Here is a 20,751-nt window from a genome sequence, read left to right as displayed (position 1 = left end):
GAGTCCGGTGCTCACACTCCTCCATCTGATCGTATCGGTGGGATTGCACCCACGACTTATGATCGGGCGACCGTGTACTCAGACTTCATGAATGAAGTGTATTCTGCCTCGCGAGCCAGAGCCTTTCGTTCAATTCCCTCGTGGGTGTTGTTATTATTGGACTCATTTCCCAAGTGTTCGCCTTGGCGTACGACAATAATTCTCCGGGGCTTGTGCCCCACACTATTTTTGCCTATATTCTCTCACTGTTTGCGCTCTTTATTTCGGGCCGTCAGCAGGACAACATGTGGCGTCACAGCAAGGGGTGGCATGAGCAAGAATCCACCATCCCAGAACACTACGTCGAGGAGCGCTATCCAGTCGTCGACTTGAAGGAAGGGGCTAATTTAGGAATTCACTCCAACATCCTTGCGTTCCAGCCCTCTTCTCCTTCGCCAATCCCGTCAGAAGTGCCATGCTGACGCTCATCTTGTCATCCACAGAAGCCCTCACTTATCACCATGCTTTCGTCCGGAACATGCAATTCGCGAGTGTTCCATCCTTCAGAGCACCGATATGTTGCCTGAATGAAAGAGTACAAATACGCCTCAATCCATCGACGATCTTCTTCAGCTCAAGGTTCCCAAAGATCCTCATAGCCCCCTCGAGTCAAAGCTTCTTCGCTACTCTCGTCTGCTCATCCAGCCAACATGGTCTTCGCCGCCACTCTCCTCGTCCAGGCTCTCCTCGCCACCGCCGCACTCGCAGCTCCCCGCAATGCCAACAGCGGTCTCGCTCGTCGTATCGCTGAGCGTCGCTCTGGAACTCGTCAGTCCACGCCTATGGTGGCTTCCGAAGGCCCTGCTGCTCTCGCTGCCGCCAGCTCGAACGTCACCCACCCCCAGTTCAGCTCTAACTGGGCCGGCGCCGTTTTGGTTGAGGGTGCTGTAAGTAACCTCGCTGTAATTGCTCTCGATTCATCTTGCTGATATCCGTTTTCGTTTTGACGTTGGTCGTAGAACACCTTCAAGGGTGTGACCGGAACCTTCGTCGTCCCCACTCCTCGTGTTCCCTCCGGTGGAGGCTCTGGCACTTTTGCCGCCTCTGCCTGGGTCGGTATCGACGGTGATACTTGCGGAACTGCTATCTTGCAGACTGGTCTCGACTTCACCGTTTCTGGTGGTCGTGTCTCCTACGATGGTGTGTCTCTTCTAAAAACACTCCTTCACTTGTTTCTTCGTCTCAGTGCTATCGCTATTCTACATAGCGTGGTTCGAGTATTTCCCCGCCTTTGCCACCGACTTCACTGGCATCACCATCGAGGCTGGCGACACTGTCACCGTCACCGTCGCCGCTTCTTCCACCACCTCCGGTACCGCGACCATCACCAACGTCAGCCGTGGCCAGACCGTCTCCAAGGCTCTCACTTCATCCGCTCACCTCTGCCAGGAGAACGCGGAGTGGATCGTCGAGGATTTCGAGGAGGGTTCCTCCTTGGTCCCCTTCGCTGACTTCGGCACCGTCACTTTCACCAACGCGCACGCGACCACGTCTTCGGGGACGACTACCCCCGCCGGAGCGACCATCATTGATCTCGAGCAGAACGGAGAGGTATTGACGAGCGCTTCGGCGGGCTCTTCGTCGGTCACGGTCACCTACACTGCTTAAGCGAGGTATGTCGACTTGTGTGTGGTACTTCTGGAGACTGAATTCTGACTGTACAGTGTAGGCCCACTCCTTGATCCACCACTTCGAAATAATTCATTTTCTTCCTCCCCTTCACATATTTCCTCAATCTGTTTACTTCAGTATTGAATACACCCCTTAGGCTGTTCAACATTAAATTTACATCGTACCAAGGGTGAATATGCCTTTTCGGCAGACCCAACTGTGGTGTGGCACTGAGTGCCACAAAAAGTGGGTCCTTGATCCGACCCCGCACCATACGATCCCCCCTAAGAATATTGATGCAGGCTTGTTTGTGAGCTTTATATACCCTTCAGTGTCCTACCTCCGTATTGTTCAGGGTCAATTCTTAAGTTGAGGGAGCTGCAGGCAGCAGATTTGCAGCAGATCAAGGACCGGGGTCGGATCAAGGAGTGGGCCTACACTGTATGTCTTTCATAGGAACGTTCTTGGTTGTGGGCCTTCAGACGAAATCTGCTAAAGCAGTAGAAATGTGGACTCGATCTTTGGGCCTTGGGGTTTCGGAGACGGTTGTAGACATATGTATACTTTTTAACGACAATCATTGTGGGAATTTTGGAACGCATCACAGCCTTTAGCTTGTGTGTTGAGATTATCGAGTGAATCGTTAGGATCTTGAGGTACTTGATCACTTGGTTGTTTACTCGTTCGTCTTCCTCGGGGATGTCTCATAGTTCTTGGAGCTTGAGTATATGGGGATGCGTGATACAGAAGGACACCTCTGCCGCCATGTGGTTCACTTTGAGGTGTCAGTTTAGGATGCTCTCCAAGTCTCCTACTCGCCGACGACGATTATTTCGAGTTGCCCCGTACAGATTCGTGCCTTCTTCGACTTGGGATCGACTAAGCATCACCACATTCTGACTTGAGAACGTGGTCACTGGGCTTGTCTCTGGACGGGCCTCCGGTATATACCAGGATATGGGGATGATCGAGGTAGCAAGTCCGATAGACCCTTTTCCTATCGTGTTCGGCATGAATCATCTCGCCGTCGACTTAGAGTGTGGTGAGCTCAAACGAGACATTAGACATTCTGTACAGGAACTTCGTCGTTGGTTGATAGTATCCTGTTTTGTAAATACCATGTCTGAATAACGTACGAAAAAGAATGGAGGTGGTTCAGACGCGAAACAAAGAGCGTGAAAGTCTGTCCAGATGATCAAGTCCAGGGGGCAGGATGCTACGATAGATGGGCCAAGGAATAGTCGGAGGGTAGCGTAAGGAGGAAAAGACGGCTCGAGGCGACGAAGTAAGGACCTAAGAATGATATCCGAAGAAATGGATACGATAGTACGAGGCGGCCAAGGCGCGAGCGGTTCGGTCCAAGTCCTGAGTATGTTACAGTGCGATGAAGTCTAATGTTCTAGGATGATCGTATGTCGTGAGGGTGATGATATAAGTAACGATGCGATGAAGTCTAAAGCTCTAGAATGGTGGTATGTCGTGAGGAGGGATCATATAGATACAAGAACGGAAAAAATAATATATGATTGTGGTGGAGGATATTCAGAGGGCGCATGATGCAATGGAGAACAAAGAATGAGAGCGTAGAGGAACTTGGCGAGAGGTCCAGGTGCTAGGGACCATGATATCGCGATGAGAGTGAAGGATATGAACAGGGAGAGAAGACTGTAACGACGGTAAATAAGACCAAGACACCAGACGGAGAAGGCGGGCGTTGACCATGGAGAGAGAATCATGACGATCAATACCTTACTCAAAGGCTGAAAACGCCGCTCTTCCTCCTCCGGCTTAGAATAGGGTTCACAATGACGAGCGAAATACTTAACCCAACCGTCAATCCGATTGCCACCGAGATGAGCTGCAACGCAACTTGGAACCCGGAAAGGTAGGATTCAGAGTAACCTTGTGATGCTTCGGAGGCGAAGTGCAGGAGACCGTTGTTGGATAGACCGGAGGGGAGTTGGAACAGAATGCCGGTGATCTGGGTAAATGTGATGCAATTCAGCGTTGACGAGGATGCCTATGCATACAGGCAGCAAATATACAGACCATGACAACAAAAGCATTTCCCTTGAACATCTTGCCGTACAGGTTTGATATGAACCCGACTGCGAAGCCGCTGGGGTGTTACGAGGATTAATCCAAATGCACCGACGTCGTTGATGGTGAAATAAAGCGGAACAGACACGTACCCCACAGCTGCGCTAACATCCAACTGGTTCACGAACACACGCGACATGAAATGATTCGTGGCCCATCCTATGCAGGAGATGAGGACGAGAGGAATCTACGACGCGAGTACGACTTGAGCCACATACATATGTCGTGTTGACGAGAGTACTTACGATTTCTTTCCGATTCCACGGAGCCATGCACCTCAGGCTCAGAAACACAGAGAACATTGGAACGGTCAAGAAAGCTGGTCGTACATTAGCGTTAATTTCCATACCAGAAACGAACGGAGGACGCACCCCAATGTGGCGACGGTGTCTTCCGATACCACAGGTCCTTGCGGTGGCTCTGAACGCAAGTATAGTCTTCAATACCAACTATGTTCGTGTGTGTCGAGCGTTGGTAAATTTGGGCACCGAGAGCAAGACCGAAACCAAAGAATAGAGAGAATATGATGGCGAACCCCACACGGACGGCGCCAGCGACGATTTGCCGAGAGGCGAGCTCGAGGGAGCCGATGAGAACGATGAAGCCCTAGTTTTAATGAGTATCCAATATGCATGACGAAAGAAGAGCGAAGTTGGTGTGGGAAACGTAGAGATACTTACGGGTAGGATGAGGACGATAGAGCTGGAAACGATGGCCGTGTAGCAGAATACCCTGGATGCAGATAGAGCCCCACAAAGAAAGCTCATCAACGTTGTCATGGTGAGTCTAACAGCCAGAACGTGCTCGTGGTGAGTAGGAAGTTCAGATACGGAAGAAGAGCCAGAGAGAGAAAAAATTGAACGTACTCGAACACGTTTGAATACAGCTCGTTCTTCGCAGCCATAAGCTGGACAAATACCACAAACGCCCCCAGCGGGAAAGACATCAGGCTATCGACCAAACTTCCGCTGAACCCCAGGCTGCAGATACTCGCACTCGCCATCCCCCCAAAGAAGATTATCGCCGGCATTCCATAAATAGATTTTGCCAGCATCAACCTGTCCAGCTCCTTGCTCGCCTCGCTCACTGAAATCTCATCGTGCGTGGCCTGCCAGTAAACCGTGTTCGTCTCCTGCAGTTTCCCGATATCGAGCTCGGAGGTTTGGCGAATGAGTTTGAGGAACGAGGTGCCGGTGCCGGGATCGTCGAACGAGACCAGGAAGACGTCGGGGAGGTACAAGCAGGAGATTGATAGTTCGAGTACGCGTGCCGTGGCTTGTATCTGCGCTTGAAGGCGGTGGGAGGGGCCCCCGAACATCATGAGCGCGCGGGCTAGTTTAAGGATGAACTCTTGCCGTTGTACAATCTCCGCGACGTGGTGTTTAATCTGTAAGCAGAGACAACTGTCGCGTCAGACGAGGGCTTCGAAAGAATACGGGATATGATCGAGAATATGGCACAAACGACATACAAAGACTGCAGCAGTGTCGCGTTTTCGCCTGCGCTCCTCCCTCCGCGCAGCCTTAACGCTCTCGTCCTGATCATCGATCCATGATGCCTTTTCGATATCCGGAGAGCCAACCCGTGTCGGCGGTTCAGACTCGTCTGAGTCCTCGTGGCTCCAGTCGAGACCAGAAAGTAGGGCAGCATCTACCCGAAAGTAAGTATCGAAACCGAAGGAAATATATTATATCAGTATAATCAATACTAGATGTTCGCTGAGAAAGTAGACAAGATACTCACGATGGCCATGGCTGTCCATCGGCAAACCATCTTCCCTCCTCGAATCATAGTACTGTAGTAGCATAGACAACATCCCGGCCTGTCCCCCACCCGTAGGCGCTTTCATCTCCTCGAAAAGTACCGGCTCGGGCTCCATAAGCATTCCTCCTCCTCGGACGGTCGTTGCCTTTGATTCCCGCTTAGACTCCTTCTTGACCTCCTCTCCGAGCTCTGAGATAGGCTGCATCGACGTCGGGTTCCTCTCCCTTGCACCTGAAGGTCTATTCTTCAATCCTCGAAATACGTTTTGAGTCTTTGAGTTAGTACTCAGAAACGAGGTGACACGTCTCGTGGATTCCTGCTCAGCGCTTCGGCCAGGTAAGCCGGCTCGTTCATTACGGTCGATATAACTCGTGCCGGGAATGTCGAATGTTGTTGAAGTGACCGTTCCGGGAGCGGAGACGGATGATACGGATGTGAGGGCGATGGAAGGGACGTGGTGAGGGAGTGGAGTGGAGTTTCGTGCGTGTGCGTGCATGGGTCGCCGCGATGGTGAGAGAGGTAACGAATGGCGTGAGTTCTCAAGTGTGGAAGATTGGAGAGCGGTGGTGAGAGTCGCGAATGCTGGAGACTAGACAGGTATTGTATAAATTGAGCTGGACAGAAACGAAGGCACAGAAAATAGTTGAAAAGAGTGTGCGTACGTCCTGACCAGCCACGTCAAGCTCCCTCCCCGAGGGATGCGGGTAATCGTGAAGAGGCAGTGATTCCAGTGATACTTTTGTTTCACGTTGGTCATTGTCGGACTTCGATCCTGGGGCATCGGCGTTCATACCCGTGAAAGTCGGCTCCAGTAGAACTGGAGGGACGGTCTGAGACGGCATTGGCCGCTAGGACAGAGAAAGAGAGGGAAAGATAAAGAGAGCGACAGACAGGATGCAAAGGAGAGGGGATAGAGGTGGGCAGAGACGAGAGAGGAGTAGACAGAGAGGAAGACGAGGCGTAGGAAGACGTTGAAGACGAGACGGAAGGTAGGAGTTCATTTAGAAGTTGATCGTAACGGTAAAATGGAGGAGCCCAGAATAACCTCGGTCTAGACAAGCCTTCCAATTCCTCGGATCGCAGTCGCACTAGAGTGACGGTATATTTCCTGTAAGTCCAGTGGACGAACGTGATCATAGCAATTCACCCCGAACTTGGAGTGAGTGAAAATTAGTTGATTTAGCTCTCGACAACGAAGAGGTGTACGAATACTTCCTACGAGCCCGCGGCCGAACTTGAGCACGATAATGCCAGATCTACTAGACGGTGTTTCGTAATGGAATACGATCGAGGGTGCCCAGCACAAGCGGCTCGCAGTGCTTCACAGGGCGCTCTCTGCTACGCCGAAAGGTGACTGTGGTAGGATGACATGGGATGACATGGAAGGATGAGCAAGGTTGCGAGAGCACAACAAAGAGACTGAGAAAAGAAAAGAAAATGAACGGCGCACGCGATTTACCGGACTTTTCCGGTGTGAAATTCTCACAACGCAGGTACTGCCTGCGATTCCTATGTAGAACTTTCAACCTCTTCAAGTTCGAAAGATCCTTTTGCTTCACTTTTACGTCAATAACGCCAGAGCCCTCTATTTTCTCTCATCTCTAGTCGAATATCTGACATCCAACACATTCTCTAGCCTATCCTCCTTGCGTACCGCCCAAGACTTCAAGTACCGCCTGCGCATCTGCGAGACTGTGCCCCACTTTTCTCCCAATTGTAATGCTACTTATATCTTTTGCTAGCTAGTGGCGCGTTGTATGTGGCGTTTTCAAGCAATTTAAATGCATCAAATAAGACCGTAGAAGTGACCACTCGAGTGTTTCCGCGTGGTCGTGGCGCGACGGCGATGAACGTTCAGTTATGTCGGAGTTTGTCTGAGCCTGATCCAACAACAAGATTTTCTTCCTCCGCGACTTGCATCTTGCCACCACTATATCATTAACCCTTCAAATTTCTTCCTTTTTTCATGTAAAACGCGACCAAAAGGCGCAAAGGCTGTTTCATGCGTCCCCAGTACGCCACCTCATATCCCCGAGGGATGCACAATTGACGCCTCCTCGTAAGTCATGTATATTACATCTGTTCGGGCCTGTGCACACTTCCATCAATGAAACGGATGAGCCGTTGCATCCGCTAACATCAGGACTAGATGGAACCACAGCGATTCTAACCGTTCGGGTCACTTCGGACAAAGCTTACCATCTACAAACCTCGCCCTACGTTGCGTTCATCGAGCTCTGCTCGCGATCATCATCCTTGGCTTAATTTTAATTACGGTCACTGTTGCACGCAGTGAAGAATGTTCGTCGTCTACTAGAGGCTACCGACATCGCTTGACGGTGATCTGCAACCTCTTCCCACGCGAACCAAGAGTTTCTATCGCCCTCATAAGTGACCTTGCCACATATCACAGTGGGAGATAGCAGTCGAATATAGGGCTCGAGGCCTTGGCCCAACCGACTAGCCAGTAGTCGAATCAGTTGTATCCTGAAACATAGTCGAGGTAGACGTACCACACTGCCAGCAGTCTAAAAGATGATCTGGGTCGCTGTACACATCGAGTTCAGTTTGAGATACGCATACCCGACGAAGAAACGATAGCACCCACTACTTCTTCTTTATTGCCAATAACTCTTCGTAGTTGCTTCCCCAGAATGACACTGCAGTGAATGTCAGCAGAACTAGAGCGGCTTGAGCACGTATGTTGTAGACTTACCCTGAAAGTCAGGCTCGTATAGGTCCGCCTCGTTCTATTGAAATCAGTCGGTTGCTTTACTAAGACGACAATTGACAGGACATACCGGGTACGCACCGGATCCGACTGTGATCTCTCGAAGAGGACGAACGGCGTCCGATAGTGACTTGTATGTAGCTGACACATCGGCCACCGTACTGTTGAAGTTCCACTCAGCGGCGATGACAAACTACGGGCGAAGTCAGCTTGTGGTCTTTTTGAGTAAGTAATAATTAAGGATGTCGGCACATACATGCCACAAGGATGTCCTCCATGCAGATGTTACACTGGTTCCAGGATTGTCCCCGTATAAAAAGGGTGTCGTTGCAGCAAGGTACATGAATGGAACAGTGTCCAACATTCCATTGATGACGGACGCGAGCTCTTCGCGGCTCGCGTCCGACTGAAAGTTGGTCAATGGAATGAGACGCGATGAAAGCGTGAACTCGGTTCCAACAGGCTGGTACCAATCCATTTGCGTCGGTCAAAGAATGCCTACGTCATGAAAGAAAGATGCTCGACTTACCTGAGCCGGTTCGAATTTATCGAGAAAGGACTTGTAGCTTGGCTCCACTACGAAAGTGAAGTTGCCATTCAGCTTTTCTACGATGAACGACCGAAGGGAATCAATGGAGTCCAGAGCTTCGCTACTATTTAGCACGCTGTTGGCGAGTATGATACTACCGGTGATCGGCTATATAAACAGGCATGTCAGCGTAGATACATGAAGAGGCAGCCAGATGTTCTTTACCGCAATATATCCACCCCATCCTGTGAAGTCCCAGAGCCCCAAATCAGCGAAGTAGGAGTATAACATAAGCGAAGAATTACACGCGCACCATCTTGCGCAAATTGCACTGTATGCTTTACTATGAACTCCACAAACCTTTTCTGATTCTCACGCACAGGGTCAAAAGAGACCTGGACTCTGCGTGAAACTGTGAGTCACCCCCCGCAGGGAGCACAGAGCTGAATCCGAGGACTTACGCGTTAACGTGCATCTGAGGAAGCGCTAACGTAGTAACAGATAGAACTGTTCCAAAAGTCCCACCCCCTCCACCGCGCAAAGCAAAGAAGAGATCGGCGTGCTGGCACTTGTTTGCGAGAACATGTAGTCCTGAGGGCGTGACGACCTCAAACTGGAGCTATGTTCGAATCAAAGCCATTCAGTGTCGAACCCAAATGAAGTATGAGAAACAGACCACTCTATCGACGGCCAACCCTAGCGTATTAGATAGTGCACTGAAGCGGGTAGGTCAGCATCTTTGCATGTGCCAATTCTCCAATGCACCGACCTGTGACCTCCTCCCTAAGCCGTTCTATTCAGTATCTTAAGCTTCATGGCATAAGTCTCTGGGTTTACTCACTTGTAGATATCCGCCTGCTACTCCTACGGTAGGATCAGCGCCGGTCGGGATAGTGATGTTGTTGGCTTCCGCAAAATCGACGGCAGTAGAAGCCAACACTCCAGCCTTTGAATGTATGCGAGCGTCAGGGTTGGAAACAAAGCGGGATAAAGTAAAAAAAAAACAATCAGACTGACCCCGAACGTGACTGCCTCAGCCTCCTCCGTGGAGTTACATCCATTGGGCACAAAAGATTTGTTGAGGGATATCTAAATACGGTGTTCGATGGGAGCGTTCCTCGGCAGTTTCGGTAGGATGGCTAACCGATTGAAGATTGTGCACCTGTTGAGACGTAGTGTTGCGTAATATGAAGTAGGGAAGCCACCGTTGACAGAAATATCCACGTACCCAAAGTGCAAGAGAGTTGGGCGCGCTACTCCGACCCTTGTAATCGTGCTATTCGTTTGAATTTAGTGCACATCCTACGATTGGAGCAGATCTACCGTACTTACCCCGGTGTTCTTGATAACGAGGGGCATAGAGTGCGCCTTTGAGAAGTTATAGCCGGCAAGTACGTTCTCAGCTGTCCGTACATCGATCTAACCCATTTGCGAGCAGGTTGATAAATGTATGTCGTAGTGCAAGGCCAAAAATAAATTGCGCACCCCATACTCCGGAATGCTACCCTGACTGCAGACGTGTGGAATGTCGAATGCATCTGGGTTGCTGGGAATCGAGGCATCGAGGAGACATTGGCTCATCCTTGTTTGACACGTCTCCCATTGTGTCTTCGTAGTCAGCATGAAGTTGTCATTGTGGGGTCAAGTGGTTAAGGAGTGGAATTGGACTGACGTTCATATACGCGGAGAAAGTGTCTACGCGGACGGCTTTGAGAGGAAACCGATATTAGAACACGTAGATAATTCAATGGATGAAAAGTAACAAAATACACTCATTGAGATAGTCTTGAATTACGATGGAGCACTTGTCCGCATCAAAAGTACCGCTGGTCTGGTTGGTGAGCTGGAAGCAAGGCCGGGCGAACGGGACGCCACGAATCAGCCTGCCTTGAACAGTAGCATTGAGTGCATTCCACTGTGTGCTCGACTGCTCGACTGATATATCCACGAGATATATGAAGAGGAAAGTGAGTCGTCCAAATCTGGATGACCCCATTATAGCCGCCCAAGGACAAGTCGCAATGAACAAAGCGCAACTACTTCACTGCTGGGGCGTTATATATACAAAACCTTCCCTCCTTAAGTCACCCACGGCACTGAAAATAGAATTGATCAGCAGACAGTAACAAAATTCGACGTGGGCTTAGAGCGGGAATCCTGAATGTTCCACGAACGCCCAGCACGAAGTCAAGACCTCATCGGCATAGAACTTCCTCAACCGGTGAAATCGTTGATAATGTCTACGAATTGGACTAATATACGTTGCTTCGTTATGAACGGACCGATAACATGTAGAGCTCGTGGTACGCCCATGGGCAGGAATTGGACCAGATCATCACCCAAGACGCAGTACGAGGCACATTATCCCCAACATCCGATGTATATCCGAGTGCCAAGCCGCAGACTGAGCATCAAGACATCCCGACGTGGCACTCGTTCGCATTTTACTTCCTCTTGTCGGTTCAGATGGCTCAAGATGTGCTGTAGATTCCCTAGAATCTCTTGCACTGCGGTAGAAAACAATAGACATAAACCAAGTTAAAATAGATCAGCCCTCAAGAGATGAATATAGTTGTGCAACTAACGCCACCAGAACCCCCGGACGTTATGGTTGCCAAGTTTTGGATGTTCGAGCGGAAACAACGCAGAGCAAATACGTGACCGAAGAGAGGAGGGATGATGTACTATAAGTTCAACACGATGGATTCGTCCATCTGTAAAGGCGCCCCTGGACCGTCACCATACACAGCCGTCGCTTCTCGCAGACAGTTCGTATTCATGAATCATGGCCAGGCGCGATATAATCCTCTGAGTAGAGTGTGTGTGCGTCGTCTGGTATAGATGACGGTGATGCTTCCAGTGAGTTCCATGTAATCAGTGAGGGTTAAGCGTCAGAAGTTCAGAGCTGGTGAGCACGGCCATGTAGTAGTGGAGGAACAAAAAACGAATGAAAACTGAAAGACGCTTGTGCAACTCCGCCCGTATTTCTCCGGAGCCGACGTGCCACATCGTCAAAATCGGGCCAGTCGCCACTGCTCTTGTCGTTGGCTTGTCGTCAGCTCGTCGCCCTTGCTCTCGCTCCGTCTGCTCTATTCTCCGGGCTGACCGCTGGAGACGAATCCTGCCCGGAAAAGACATATCCACCGATGTGAACACGGCGTTGACATCACAATAAACAGGAATACGTGGACAGCAACCAGGGTGACGAAGAGGGTAGTGAGAGCCCACAGCTGGCGGTAACGCTGAAGCTGTTGAAGGATACGGCGGGCGACAACGAGGTCTGTCTCCTCCCCTTGACCTTTTCTTCAATTAATCCCTGGTTTCTATGACGCTTTCATTCTTCTACGTGCACTCGCCTACTGCATACCTTGCAGCACATTGAAGCTTCTTGTTTCTCATACTTACCCAATGTTGTCTTACTATTCGGCCTCTCTTCGTCGATGCTGAGAAGTTCTTTTATCTGCAGAAGTTTTCAGGAAATTATGTACGCCGCAGGTGACTCTGTGGCTGCCTGAGATACTCTTTGGGACGGTGGAACTATTTCTCGATGCCGAATTTAGTACAGTCCCACATTCCACATTCCATGTTCATTTTTCGCGTTTCCTCTTTATCGGGGTTGTTCACCTGAGAACCCTACTGCTTCTCTTCCTCCTTCTCAAATCTCTTGAGGAACTCCCGTCGTATCTTGTATTTTACACACCATCCCATGCAGAAGATATGCAGACTGTCGCTTCTGCTGGGCTCGATGTATGTGGCGTTGATGGCCAATTGTTGGCATGGTCGACTATCTCGAGACTGGGCGTTTATTATCCTTTGCACTGGGCAATGATTCTCCGTCTCTCCTCCCATGTCGAGTCTACTGTCGACGATCGGCTGTTCAATTACCTGTCAAACACAGCGCTCGCATACACATTGTCGGTCTTCGAGTCATGTCGGCTCCGGTAACGAGCGGGTATTGGCAAGATCGAACCTTGTTTATCAATTCATCAAGTGCGTTATTCATACTTTCTGTCTACACATTGGGGCGTAACATCAACCCGGTATAAGGCCAGCGTTACGGGACTTCTATGTATGCCCAGACAGCCGCCGTAAACGCTACGAAACCGCATTCGTTTTGCAGAACCATTCGCTTCCTATGCTCTTTGTCGTTCCTTCGCAACTTTGTTCCCATTGGCCTCGAGAGCCGTTCGTTCCATGCATCATGCTGAATCAGATACAGTTAGACCTCTTTTTTTCGCCTCTCACGTCTCCTGTTTTGGGTCAGTCGTCTGATCCCTTCATGCACGCTTGTCGCTCTCTGCGCCGGCAATAATAGCCGTATTTACGCATGCTTCCTTGGTTTCATTGGTGGACACTTGACTATGGTTGATTACCGGTGGACTACAACAGTTTCATCGCCATTATGAACCGTTTGTCGTGGATCCTGATGATATTTTCTCGTTAATCTTGATGGAATTATACCCGTGATGACGAATCTAGTATTGGTGGTTCTTCTTGAGGACACTCCATACGTCTGTTTTTCCCTCGCCGTGGGGGACAAGGTTCCATCCATCCTGCGCACTGATATCGTCATGCGCCCTAGCATCATTTTCTTTCCTGTGAAGTAAATTGTCTCTCACTCATGTTGCTTTCTTCCTATCAGTGAACATATTATGCCAGCATGACAGGCGCATGTACTATACCATAAATGTACCGTCAATCACTTGGTTCTTAGCTAAGGTATGATCGCCATGATATACCGGCGCGATTTGTTCCCTCGACGCCCTTGACCTTGTTAATCTCCAAGCATTGTTCTGGATTATTCTTTCTAAGTTAGGTTAGAGTGCAAAAACGAGAATGTTGCCTCCACTCGAGTATGCCTACCGCCTGGATGGTGCTGATGGAATCTATCCTGCGTGTGTCATGCCCACCACAAATTCTCTTTTCGATTTAGTATATAACCTCACACCAGGGTCTAACCAGGGTAAAAACAGTGGAATATCTCTGCTAAAAGCTTCGTATTGCACCATGTCTATGGCGGCCTCTCTTGCAACTACATCTCATGTACTCTGGCCTCGGTAATAATTATTTGCTTTATGTTGAATGAATACCCCGTTAACGGTACATTTTTCACTCCAGGTTCGTGGATCATTGGACCACTGTGTCCGCAGTAGGTGTGTCCGGTTGTGCTTCCTAATTCATGATCAATTTAGAGTATTTAGCGGCCATGATAGCATTATGGTTCTACGATTACTTTGATACATTGCCTTCAGAGATCATGTATATCTGGTGTCAAGAAATATCTTGGACTTCGATTCTCTTCATCATCAACAGATATACCTTACTGGTATACCTCCTCGTCAGAGTCGCAATGCTCGCTAACGACCATATGCCGAACACCCTGTAAGCTTCTATTAATATCATCTTGATAAATAACACTCATGACCGTGGCAACAGCTGTAGAGAACTGACATACTTATGGGACATTGCATATGCTATATCAGAAATTACCACGTATGGTACGCTTTCCGCCACTGTCATCATGGTAGAATAACTCTAGATGACTTTACTCCTGCGCAGGAATACTCACCCTACGGGTTTGGAGTATCAGTGGACGACAGCGACGTGTCCTTATGATATGTATTCCACTGATAACAGTCATTATTGTGCTCAATCTTTTCGTGGGTATTTAGTCAAATTCATTCGTTTACATGCATGTAGTGACATGCACGTGCTAGACCATTTTCAGCTCGACTTCGCCCGTCGAAAATCCGAACTTGACCTCTTCCATTACAATGTTCGAGGGCTGCAGCTTCCAGATCAAGAATGCAATGACGATCAACAGGTACGCTGCGAGTGTTGTCTGTGTCAATTCCTAATATAAACAACGAAATGTTAGTTGTGCGTTTATTCGCACTTTTTTTAGGGACAATTATTGACAATGAAAAACCAGCATCCCTGGCTTATACAACAGCATTACTCGCACTGCAATTTTATGTATTCATCTTCACGATGATCAAGACATGGCATCATGTATTGGAGTCGCGTCGACTTGGTCTGTCTGGAGTTGCCTATATTATCCTAAGAGACGGTATGTCAAGTATCTAGAACCAGTCTTACTGAGACTGATCGAGGACATAGGGGTTATGCACTTTCTGTGAGTTGACTATTGTGGTATATTGTTACTATGCTCACTCATGCGACGAAGATTAATTACATCCGCACAGCTACTCCTCTTTCTTTTGATCCTAGTCAGGCGTTTTCTTCCTTCTCTCAGATTTGACTCGTGCTAAAATGACTTCGAAGATCAACACTGTAGACGCTAAAGTGACTATAATATTTTCTGATGGAATGTATACGATGACTGACTACTGCTTTGGTTACAGAGTGCCTATACGTCCACGCTGTGGATCAACGGTCTTAATATATATGCGAGCACGTAGGTCCAAACGTTCTTTGAAGCTGCGTTGGTAACTTATTACTATTAACATCACCGTGCGCAGATTACCCAACCTCGTGGTAAACCACTTGGTGTTGAACCTCAAGTCATATTCCCGCACGCACTGTGGAACACAAAGAGATATAACTATTATTTCCACACTAAGATTCACACGAAACATACATCTCGGAGATATAGGAGCACCACTGAATTTCTGCGAAGAGATGGATCCCTCTGTCAACAGTGATATCTCGGTAACCGAATCGGATGACGAGATCGAGACGCCAACATCCGCGGTAAGTTTATTGCTTTCTCTCGTATATTGGGGTTGTTCTCATAAAACGCTGCAGGTCCATGAGCACGGAGGCAGCGCAGACCTTGAGATAGTACTTGTCACCGATTAAAGCCCCACAATTGGAGTGCTGAATTGTGGTAACTGAGAATGGATGACGAAAGGAGTGGATCTGATTCTGCGTAAAACTTCGACCTATTTATGTTTTTCGCTCGGTGAAATGTATTGAGCTGCGAGTTCGAATCCGAAGGAAGCATCATATCTTACATCGATTAGGAGGATACCGATATCGCGAGCAAGGCACTGATGATGACTCATGAGGGTATTACTGGACTGTTAAGTGTATGTGGGCCTCCTCGTATGTTGAATGACCAGACCTGCACATCTGCAGTTTCCACGGGACTGGTCATTTTCCAAGCATGCGTTGACGACAGGCAGTGTGTCAGCAATAATGTCATTAACAATTGACGCTTTTCCTGAAGACGCCATCATGATCATTCTAATCGAGGAAAATAATCGCGATCCACACCTTCTCCCTTCATAGCTGCAACATAGCTTCACGCAACGTCGCATTCTAACAAACATAGGCCTTTGTTACTATATGGTCGTATAGACTAGAGAGGAGCACTGATGTAGAGTCCCCGCTCGACGATGTGACTGAACCTGAATGCCATTCTCTCTATCAGGGTTGGGAGAGAGTCAATAATCAGCCGGAAAGATGAGCGTGCATATTGGACAAACATTCAGAAGATAAGTCGGTGTAGACACTGCTGATGTAAAGTTCATCGTAACCATCCAGGCCACCGCGGGTGTTGTATTCATTGGGGATCTGTTGTTATAAACGAGAAATTGACGTCAAAATTGAGGATGCAGATGCTATTAGAATAAGCTAAAATCTGTGTGTTGTTTACATATGACTACACACCTTCACCCCTATCGTGGCGGACTGTACGGAAGTTACATAGCCGATGAAGCACAGAAGGGTCATAGCGGCAGATACAAAGAAGCCCATAGCCTTCACGCTCATAAAAGTATTCGTGTGGTTTGTAGTGGGTGACGACGTCAGGGTGAGGAATGCGAGATGATGTGTGCGCAGTACTTTATAGGGATATATTTCCGTTTGAATGCAAGTTCCAAGGATGCAAGTTCTATCGAGAGTACTATCGCGGCAATACGCAGGTTGTTTATAGCAAGCATGCACCCTGATGGAGACTGCACAGCCGACACAGGCATTGGATCGTCCAGGTCTTTCTGTGCTCCAAGTACCGATACTATAACCCAACATCTCACGCCCATACGTAGCTGAAGAATCACTTTCCATTTGCGTGTGACATCTTTCCCCAGAACATACCGTTGTGGGAGCTCAACACGAAATCATGGAAGTGGAGGACAATGTTTCGCCTTTTCGACTTCATTGGACTCCGTGTACAGCGGAATTCTTACAATGAAAGTCCAGACCTTGTATGTACTCACCTATAACCAAGCTTTGCGTGCTTCTCCGACCACGCTGTTCAACGATGGTGCGCTGCGAAAATCATATGAAGACCATCACTAACGTTCCCTTACATTTGTACAGTCATAGGAGAACACGGTGATACTTAACTAAGGAAGGGATTACCAAACCACCGTCGTCGAACTGTCCTATGATACATTTGACAGTGTCTTCGGCTTGTGACTATTTCATCGATTCAGCAGAAGGTGAGAACTCCAACTTCCCTTCTTCAACTACTACATCCTCGCTGCCCTAAAAATATCCTTGCAGCACAGCCGTTCCGTATCTGCTATGATTGACACGGTGAGCATGATATACGACAAATAACCCAAACGATCATCAATGTACGATATGTACAGTAGTGTCAAATTCGCCGTCCAGCTGCCGTTCCAAAGCCCACTCCTTCAGGGCGCCGAAATCTCTACACTCATGCACCACATCAAATGACGGGATGGACCTCTGTACCCGCTCATCCCAGTACCAAACATTGGGTGTAATATCCGCAGAGCATATCAGCGATTCACGAATCGAGTTGATGCAGTGCGCAACGTGATCAAATGGGACTTTGGCAAGGGGTTCTTCAAAGTTCATCTCTTGCGGGGCTCTAAGATCGACGAGGAATAGGGTCGAATTCATGGCTCCGTATCGGTCGGGATAGAGTGCTTGTCGTATCATGTTCTGACAAGAACAAAATGATTAGATCTGTGCACATACTGAGCGTGAAACAGCTGACGCACGAGACAATGAATTTGGTGCCAGACGTCGAGAGAAATGATATAGTTCTCTTCGTCACCTGGTATAGGGACAGACTTGTTAAACATCAATGACGCTTGAGCCCTTGGAATCCTAGATATTCCGACTGAAGAGCAGTTAGCGTTAATTTTTTGGAGAAGCTGGAGGGCGTACAGTTGTACAGATCGCGCCACGCTTGATCAACTTCGTCTGACGGTGACTCCATGTAGATATTTGTATCCAGAAGATGCGAAAACTTCCGCCGAACAGGACGCAACACGGTTTGTGCTGGTGCTGTAATGATAATACAGCGAGATATCAGTAAAATGATCGCCGGAGATGTACCCAGAGAATATACTAGGACTCACAGTAGATGTGTAAGCCATGATCCGACACTTGCCCATGGAGATAAAAAATGACACAGAGAAAAAGAGCGTTAATCAAGAGAGAGAAGTAAAGCGTCATGGTTCGCATGAAAGTCAGTCTTCTGCGGTCGGAGGTACCATGAAGCGATGTCGCGCTCTCGTCGTATTCATCGAACTGGTCGTTGTCTGCGCCTTGACTCGTTACAAGGAGCGAGTACATTCCAACGGTCAAATCTTTCTGCATAGTGAACTAGGCGGGAGGATTCGATGAGAGTCGAGGGAGTGATGAAGGGTCTCCGTTGGTCTTCCAGGAGGACGATCATATTGAGCTTGCTAAGTGATTCTCGCAATATGCAATTCCTGAGCTGGATCTGGAGAACATTAGAACGTCTCAGTTTCGGTCCGATATCTTCGCAGCGAGAACTATCAAGACGTGTTATTCTCTACTGCGACGGATGTGCGTTGCCTCTTTGATAAAAAGGCTCCGCGAACCACGGCACCTGGTACTCAGTAAAATTGTATCAACCACCACGCTCTTCCAAGACAAGTAATAATGATAAAACCAAGCACGACTGGCCTAGGATCAACCATCCAGGAGACGGCAAGAGGAATCGAGGAGCTCGGAAAAGTAGACGTGGAAATCGATAAGATAAGATAAGCATCCATATCGGGCAAACCCGTTCTGCTCGCCTTCGTTTCAACATCCCTCTTTTCGAGACCAACATCCATCTTCCTTTGTTGCTCGTCGGGTTATCGACGAACTCTACCGCCCGGCATCGTCTACTCCCACCCTCCAACACTTCTAGGACTCAAGGAACCATACTCGACATGGCTCCTACTTCTGCACGTCCCCTCTGAAGGCATTCGCGGAGAGCAGACAACTCCCGGGGCTAGCTCCCCATCTACTCCTCACAATCGAGTCTTGGGACCTACACCTTCTTAGACCCACTCCAATTCAACCCTTTCAACCACTGGTCATACTTCCTCGCTCGGATGCTTAGACGATCCTTCATTCTCGACCATTTTCGGAGACAGCGAGCTGAAGCCACCGATGAAAGACGACCTGGACTTTCGAATTCGGAACGGATGGCGGAATGGAAAGAGCGGCGGCTGAGGATATGGCAGTAGAGAGTCGGGGACATTGCAATGTCCGTTACGCGAGACACGGAGACATTTGTCTAATCGGGAGGGGTCGGTCATCACTCGGTGCGTCCTTTTATTACACTTTTTTTATGCGCCACTCTTTCGTACATTACTTGGTCTCGTCGACCAAATCAGGTTCTTCCACTCATGTAAGTAATTCACTCCTGGTCTGACACGTATACAACCTCCAACAGCAGTTCGCAGAGCTCTATTTGCCCTTGCCCTCCCTACGACTTCCCTATCTCACCTGACCTCGCGCCACCCACCCGCTCGCAAGCTCCCTTGCCCCATCTCTCGCCCCACTGCCTCTACATACGTCAAATTTCGACAACTTCTCTTCTCCGTCCCGATCAACCAGCAATCTCGCCGTCATCGCTGTTCCTTTCGAGCTCGCTCGTCGTCAGCTAGCTAGCGACTTCATCAACGAGGCTCACTCCGCACTGCGCTTGGCTTATACAACCTGGCCCCGTTCTTTCACTGCTCTGCTGCGCTGCGTAGGAAGACGTTTTCTCCAGTGCGTTCAATAATACCGCTGGGGGCTACTCGAGTTCAGTTTAGTGCATCATAGCCATTTCCTTGTTCGCTTCTCACGGCGAGTAAGACGCAGGCCATTCGAGCATTCGAGCTCGTTCTAGCCAACAGGAGACGAGTAGGCTGACAGAATGCATACGTGCGCTCGAGCTTATGCAGGATCTCTTCTCTGGCGATGGGAACGATTTGTGCTGGGTACAGGGTGCCTCATGCGTTGTTTTCTCACATCTTTATCATCCGCCTTTTTGGTGTATACGTCCGCCCTTGAATTTCTGCGAAGGGTATGCAATGTTACCGTCGAAGGCATGTAGTACCTTCCCAGGGGGCTACATCCATCTTCGGGTCCTCTTGTGTACATATATCTACGTTTTCAATCCGTATACCGCGTCTGATTTGTCGAGGCCAACCGCCCGGATCCATACTTTATGAATGCAGACGACGACTTGTTCGTTCCTCACTCGAAGCGGTGCATATTCAACCACCACCAGGAGTTAGGACATGCGTACTCTGCGTTGGACTCATCCGTTGACAGGAGGCACACATCGACCGTTTCGGTCTTGCTTCCGGCTACTGTCTGAGCGACTTGAAGTATTGGACACAACTGCCCAATGCGAACGCATATACCCATTTATTCTGTTTTTTTGATTCCCTACTTCCTCTCCGCCACGACTCCTTCGCCGAAAGAGACCACATATACGCGACTTCTAGCTCTCTAGCTCTACCCACGTTCTGCATCGTATACCCACCGCTCTTCGTTCCGACGCAATATACCCCCTTTCGAAGGCGTATGTACGTAGCATGACAGGTCTAGATTAAGTTTTTCCCAATCCACCACGACTCAATGTCAATGACGAACGGCTGAATGCAAACCGTCGGACAAGCGGTAGATCCGCTCCTCAATTCGCCTGCTAGTAAACCACTGCGTCACACACCCAGACGTTCACCTGGACTGCGTACATGGACCGTCAAGGGCTTCCTTCGAGGCGGCGCTCTAATGCTAGGCT

The 20,751-nt window shown here is 48.9% G+C and overlaps 6 protein-coding genes across 6 annotated transcripts; 3 read left to right on the top strand and 3 right to left on the bottom strand.

Moving 5' to 3' along the window:
• Positions 1 to 689: 689 nt before the first annotated feature.
• STEHIDRAFT_69274 (uncharacterized protein) lies at positions 690 to 1,647 on the top strand (the record flags this gene model as incomplete). Its single annotated transcript, XM_007311244.1, has 3 exons — positions 690 to 926; positions 999 to 1,179; positions 1,247 to 1,647. 3 exons carry the CDS (start codon positions 690 to 692, stop codon positions 1,645 to 1,647), a joined length of 819 nt encoding a protein of 272 aa, XP_007311306.1.
• A 1,438-nt stretch (positions 1,648 to 3,085) lies between these two features.
• Positions 3,086 to 6,571, bottom strand: STEHIDRAFT_126415 (DUF1212-domain-containing protein). The gene is made up of 10 exons (XM_007311262.1): positions 6,177 to 6,571; positions 5,494 to 6,103; positions 5,222 to 5,400; positions 4,617 to 5,137; positions 4,431 to 4,536; positions 4,122 to 4,356; positions 3,996 to 4,069; positions 3,843 to 3,937; positions 3,700 to 3,769; positions 3,086 to 3,631 (listed from the first exon to the last, which is right to left on the bottom strand). The coding sequence occupies exons 2-10, from the start codon at positions 6,008 to 6,010 to the stop codon at positions 3,404 to 3,406; spliced, it is 2,025 nt and encodes a 674-aa protein (XP_007311324.1). The 5' UTR covers positions 6,011 to 6,103; positions 6,177 to 6,571; the 3' UTR covers positions 3,086 to 3,403.
• Positions 6,572 to 7,598: 1,027 nt separating this feature from the next.
• Positions 7,599 to 10,770, bottom strand: STEHIDRAFT_106145 (FAD-binding domain-containing protein; the record flags this gene model as incomplete). The annotated part of the gene is made up of 20 exons (XM_007311261.1): positions 7,599 to 7,974; positions 8,028 to 8,062; positions 8,123 to 8,174; positions 8,231 to 8,264; positions 8,316 to 8,438; positions 8,502 to 8,708; positions 8,775 to 8,942; positions 9,000 to 9,019; positions 9,088 to 9,176; positions 9,236 to 9,393; positions 9,451 to 9,490; positions 9,544 to 9,557; positions 9,616 to 9,720; positions 9,792 to 9,863; positions 9,919 to 9,936; positions 10,003 to 10,050; positions 10,107 to 10,193; positions 10,260 to 10,382; positions 10,447 to 10,481; positions 10,545 to 10,770. The coding sequence occupies 20 exons, from the start codon at positions 10,768 to 10,770 to the stop codon at positions 7,922 to 7,924; spliced, it is 1,707 nt and encodes a 568-aa protein (XP_007311323.1). The 3' UTR covers positions 7,599 to 7,921.
• Positions 10,771 to 11,474: 704 nt separating this feature from the next.
• STEHIDRAFT_116431 (uncharacterized protein) lies at positions 11,475 to 12,719 on the top strand (the record flags this gene model as incomplete). The annotated part of the gene is made up of 4 exons (XM_007311260.1): positions 11,475 to 11,591; positions 11,616 to 11,633; positions 11,954 to 12,052; positions 12,270 to 12,719. 4 exons carry the CDS (start codon positions 11,475 to 11,477, stop codon positions 12,717 to 12,719), a joined length of 684 nt encoding a protein of 227 aa, XP_007311322.1.
• Positions 12,720 to 13,781: 1,062 nt separating this feature from the next.
• Positions 13,782 to 15,596, top strand: STEHIDRAFT_116430 (uncharacterized protein; the record flags this gene model as incomplete). The annotated part of the gene is made up of 12 exons (XM_007311259.1): positions 13,782 to 13,831; positions 13,893 to 13,927; positions 14,027 to 14,156; positions 14,211 to 14,272; positions 14,334 to 14,434; positions 14,492 to 14,598; positions 14,653 to 14,654; positions 14,680 to 14,844; positions 15,031 to 15,080; positions 15,140 to 15,192; positions 15,257 to 15,488; positions 15,543 to 15,596. 12 exons carry the CDS (start codon positions 13,782 to 13,784, stop codon positions 15,594 to 15,596), a joined length of 1,041 nt encoding a protein of 346 aa, XP_007311321.1.
• A 1,719-nt stretch (positions 15,597 to 17,315) lies between these two features.
• Positions 17,316 to 18,317, bottom strand: STEHIDRAFT_163559 (uncharacterized protein; the record flags this gene model as incomplete). Its single annotated transcript, XM_007311258.1, has 4 exons — positions 17,316 to 17,654; positions 17,714 to 17,835; positions 17,883 to 18,002; positions 18,077 to 18,317. The coding sequence occupies 4 exons, from the start codon at positions 18,315 to 18,317 to the stop codon at positions 17,316 to 17,318; spliced, it is 822 nt and encodes a 273-aa protein (XP_007311320.1).
• Positions 18,318 to 20,751: the final 2,434 nt, after the last annotated feature.

The sequence above is a fragment of the Stereum hirsutum genome (assembly GCF_000264905.1).
Source record: "Stereum hirsutum FP-91666 SS1 unplaced genomic scaffold STEHIscaffold_25, whole genome shotgun sequence".
Lineage (NCBI taxonomy): Eukaryota > Fungi > Basidiomycota > Agaricomycetes > Russulales > Stereaceae > Stereum > Stereum hirsutum.
The sequence above is the reverse complement of the archived record's forward strand: the minus strand, read 5'-3'. Positions and strand labels throughout refer to the sequence as shown.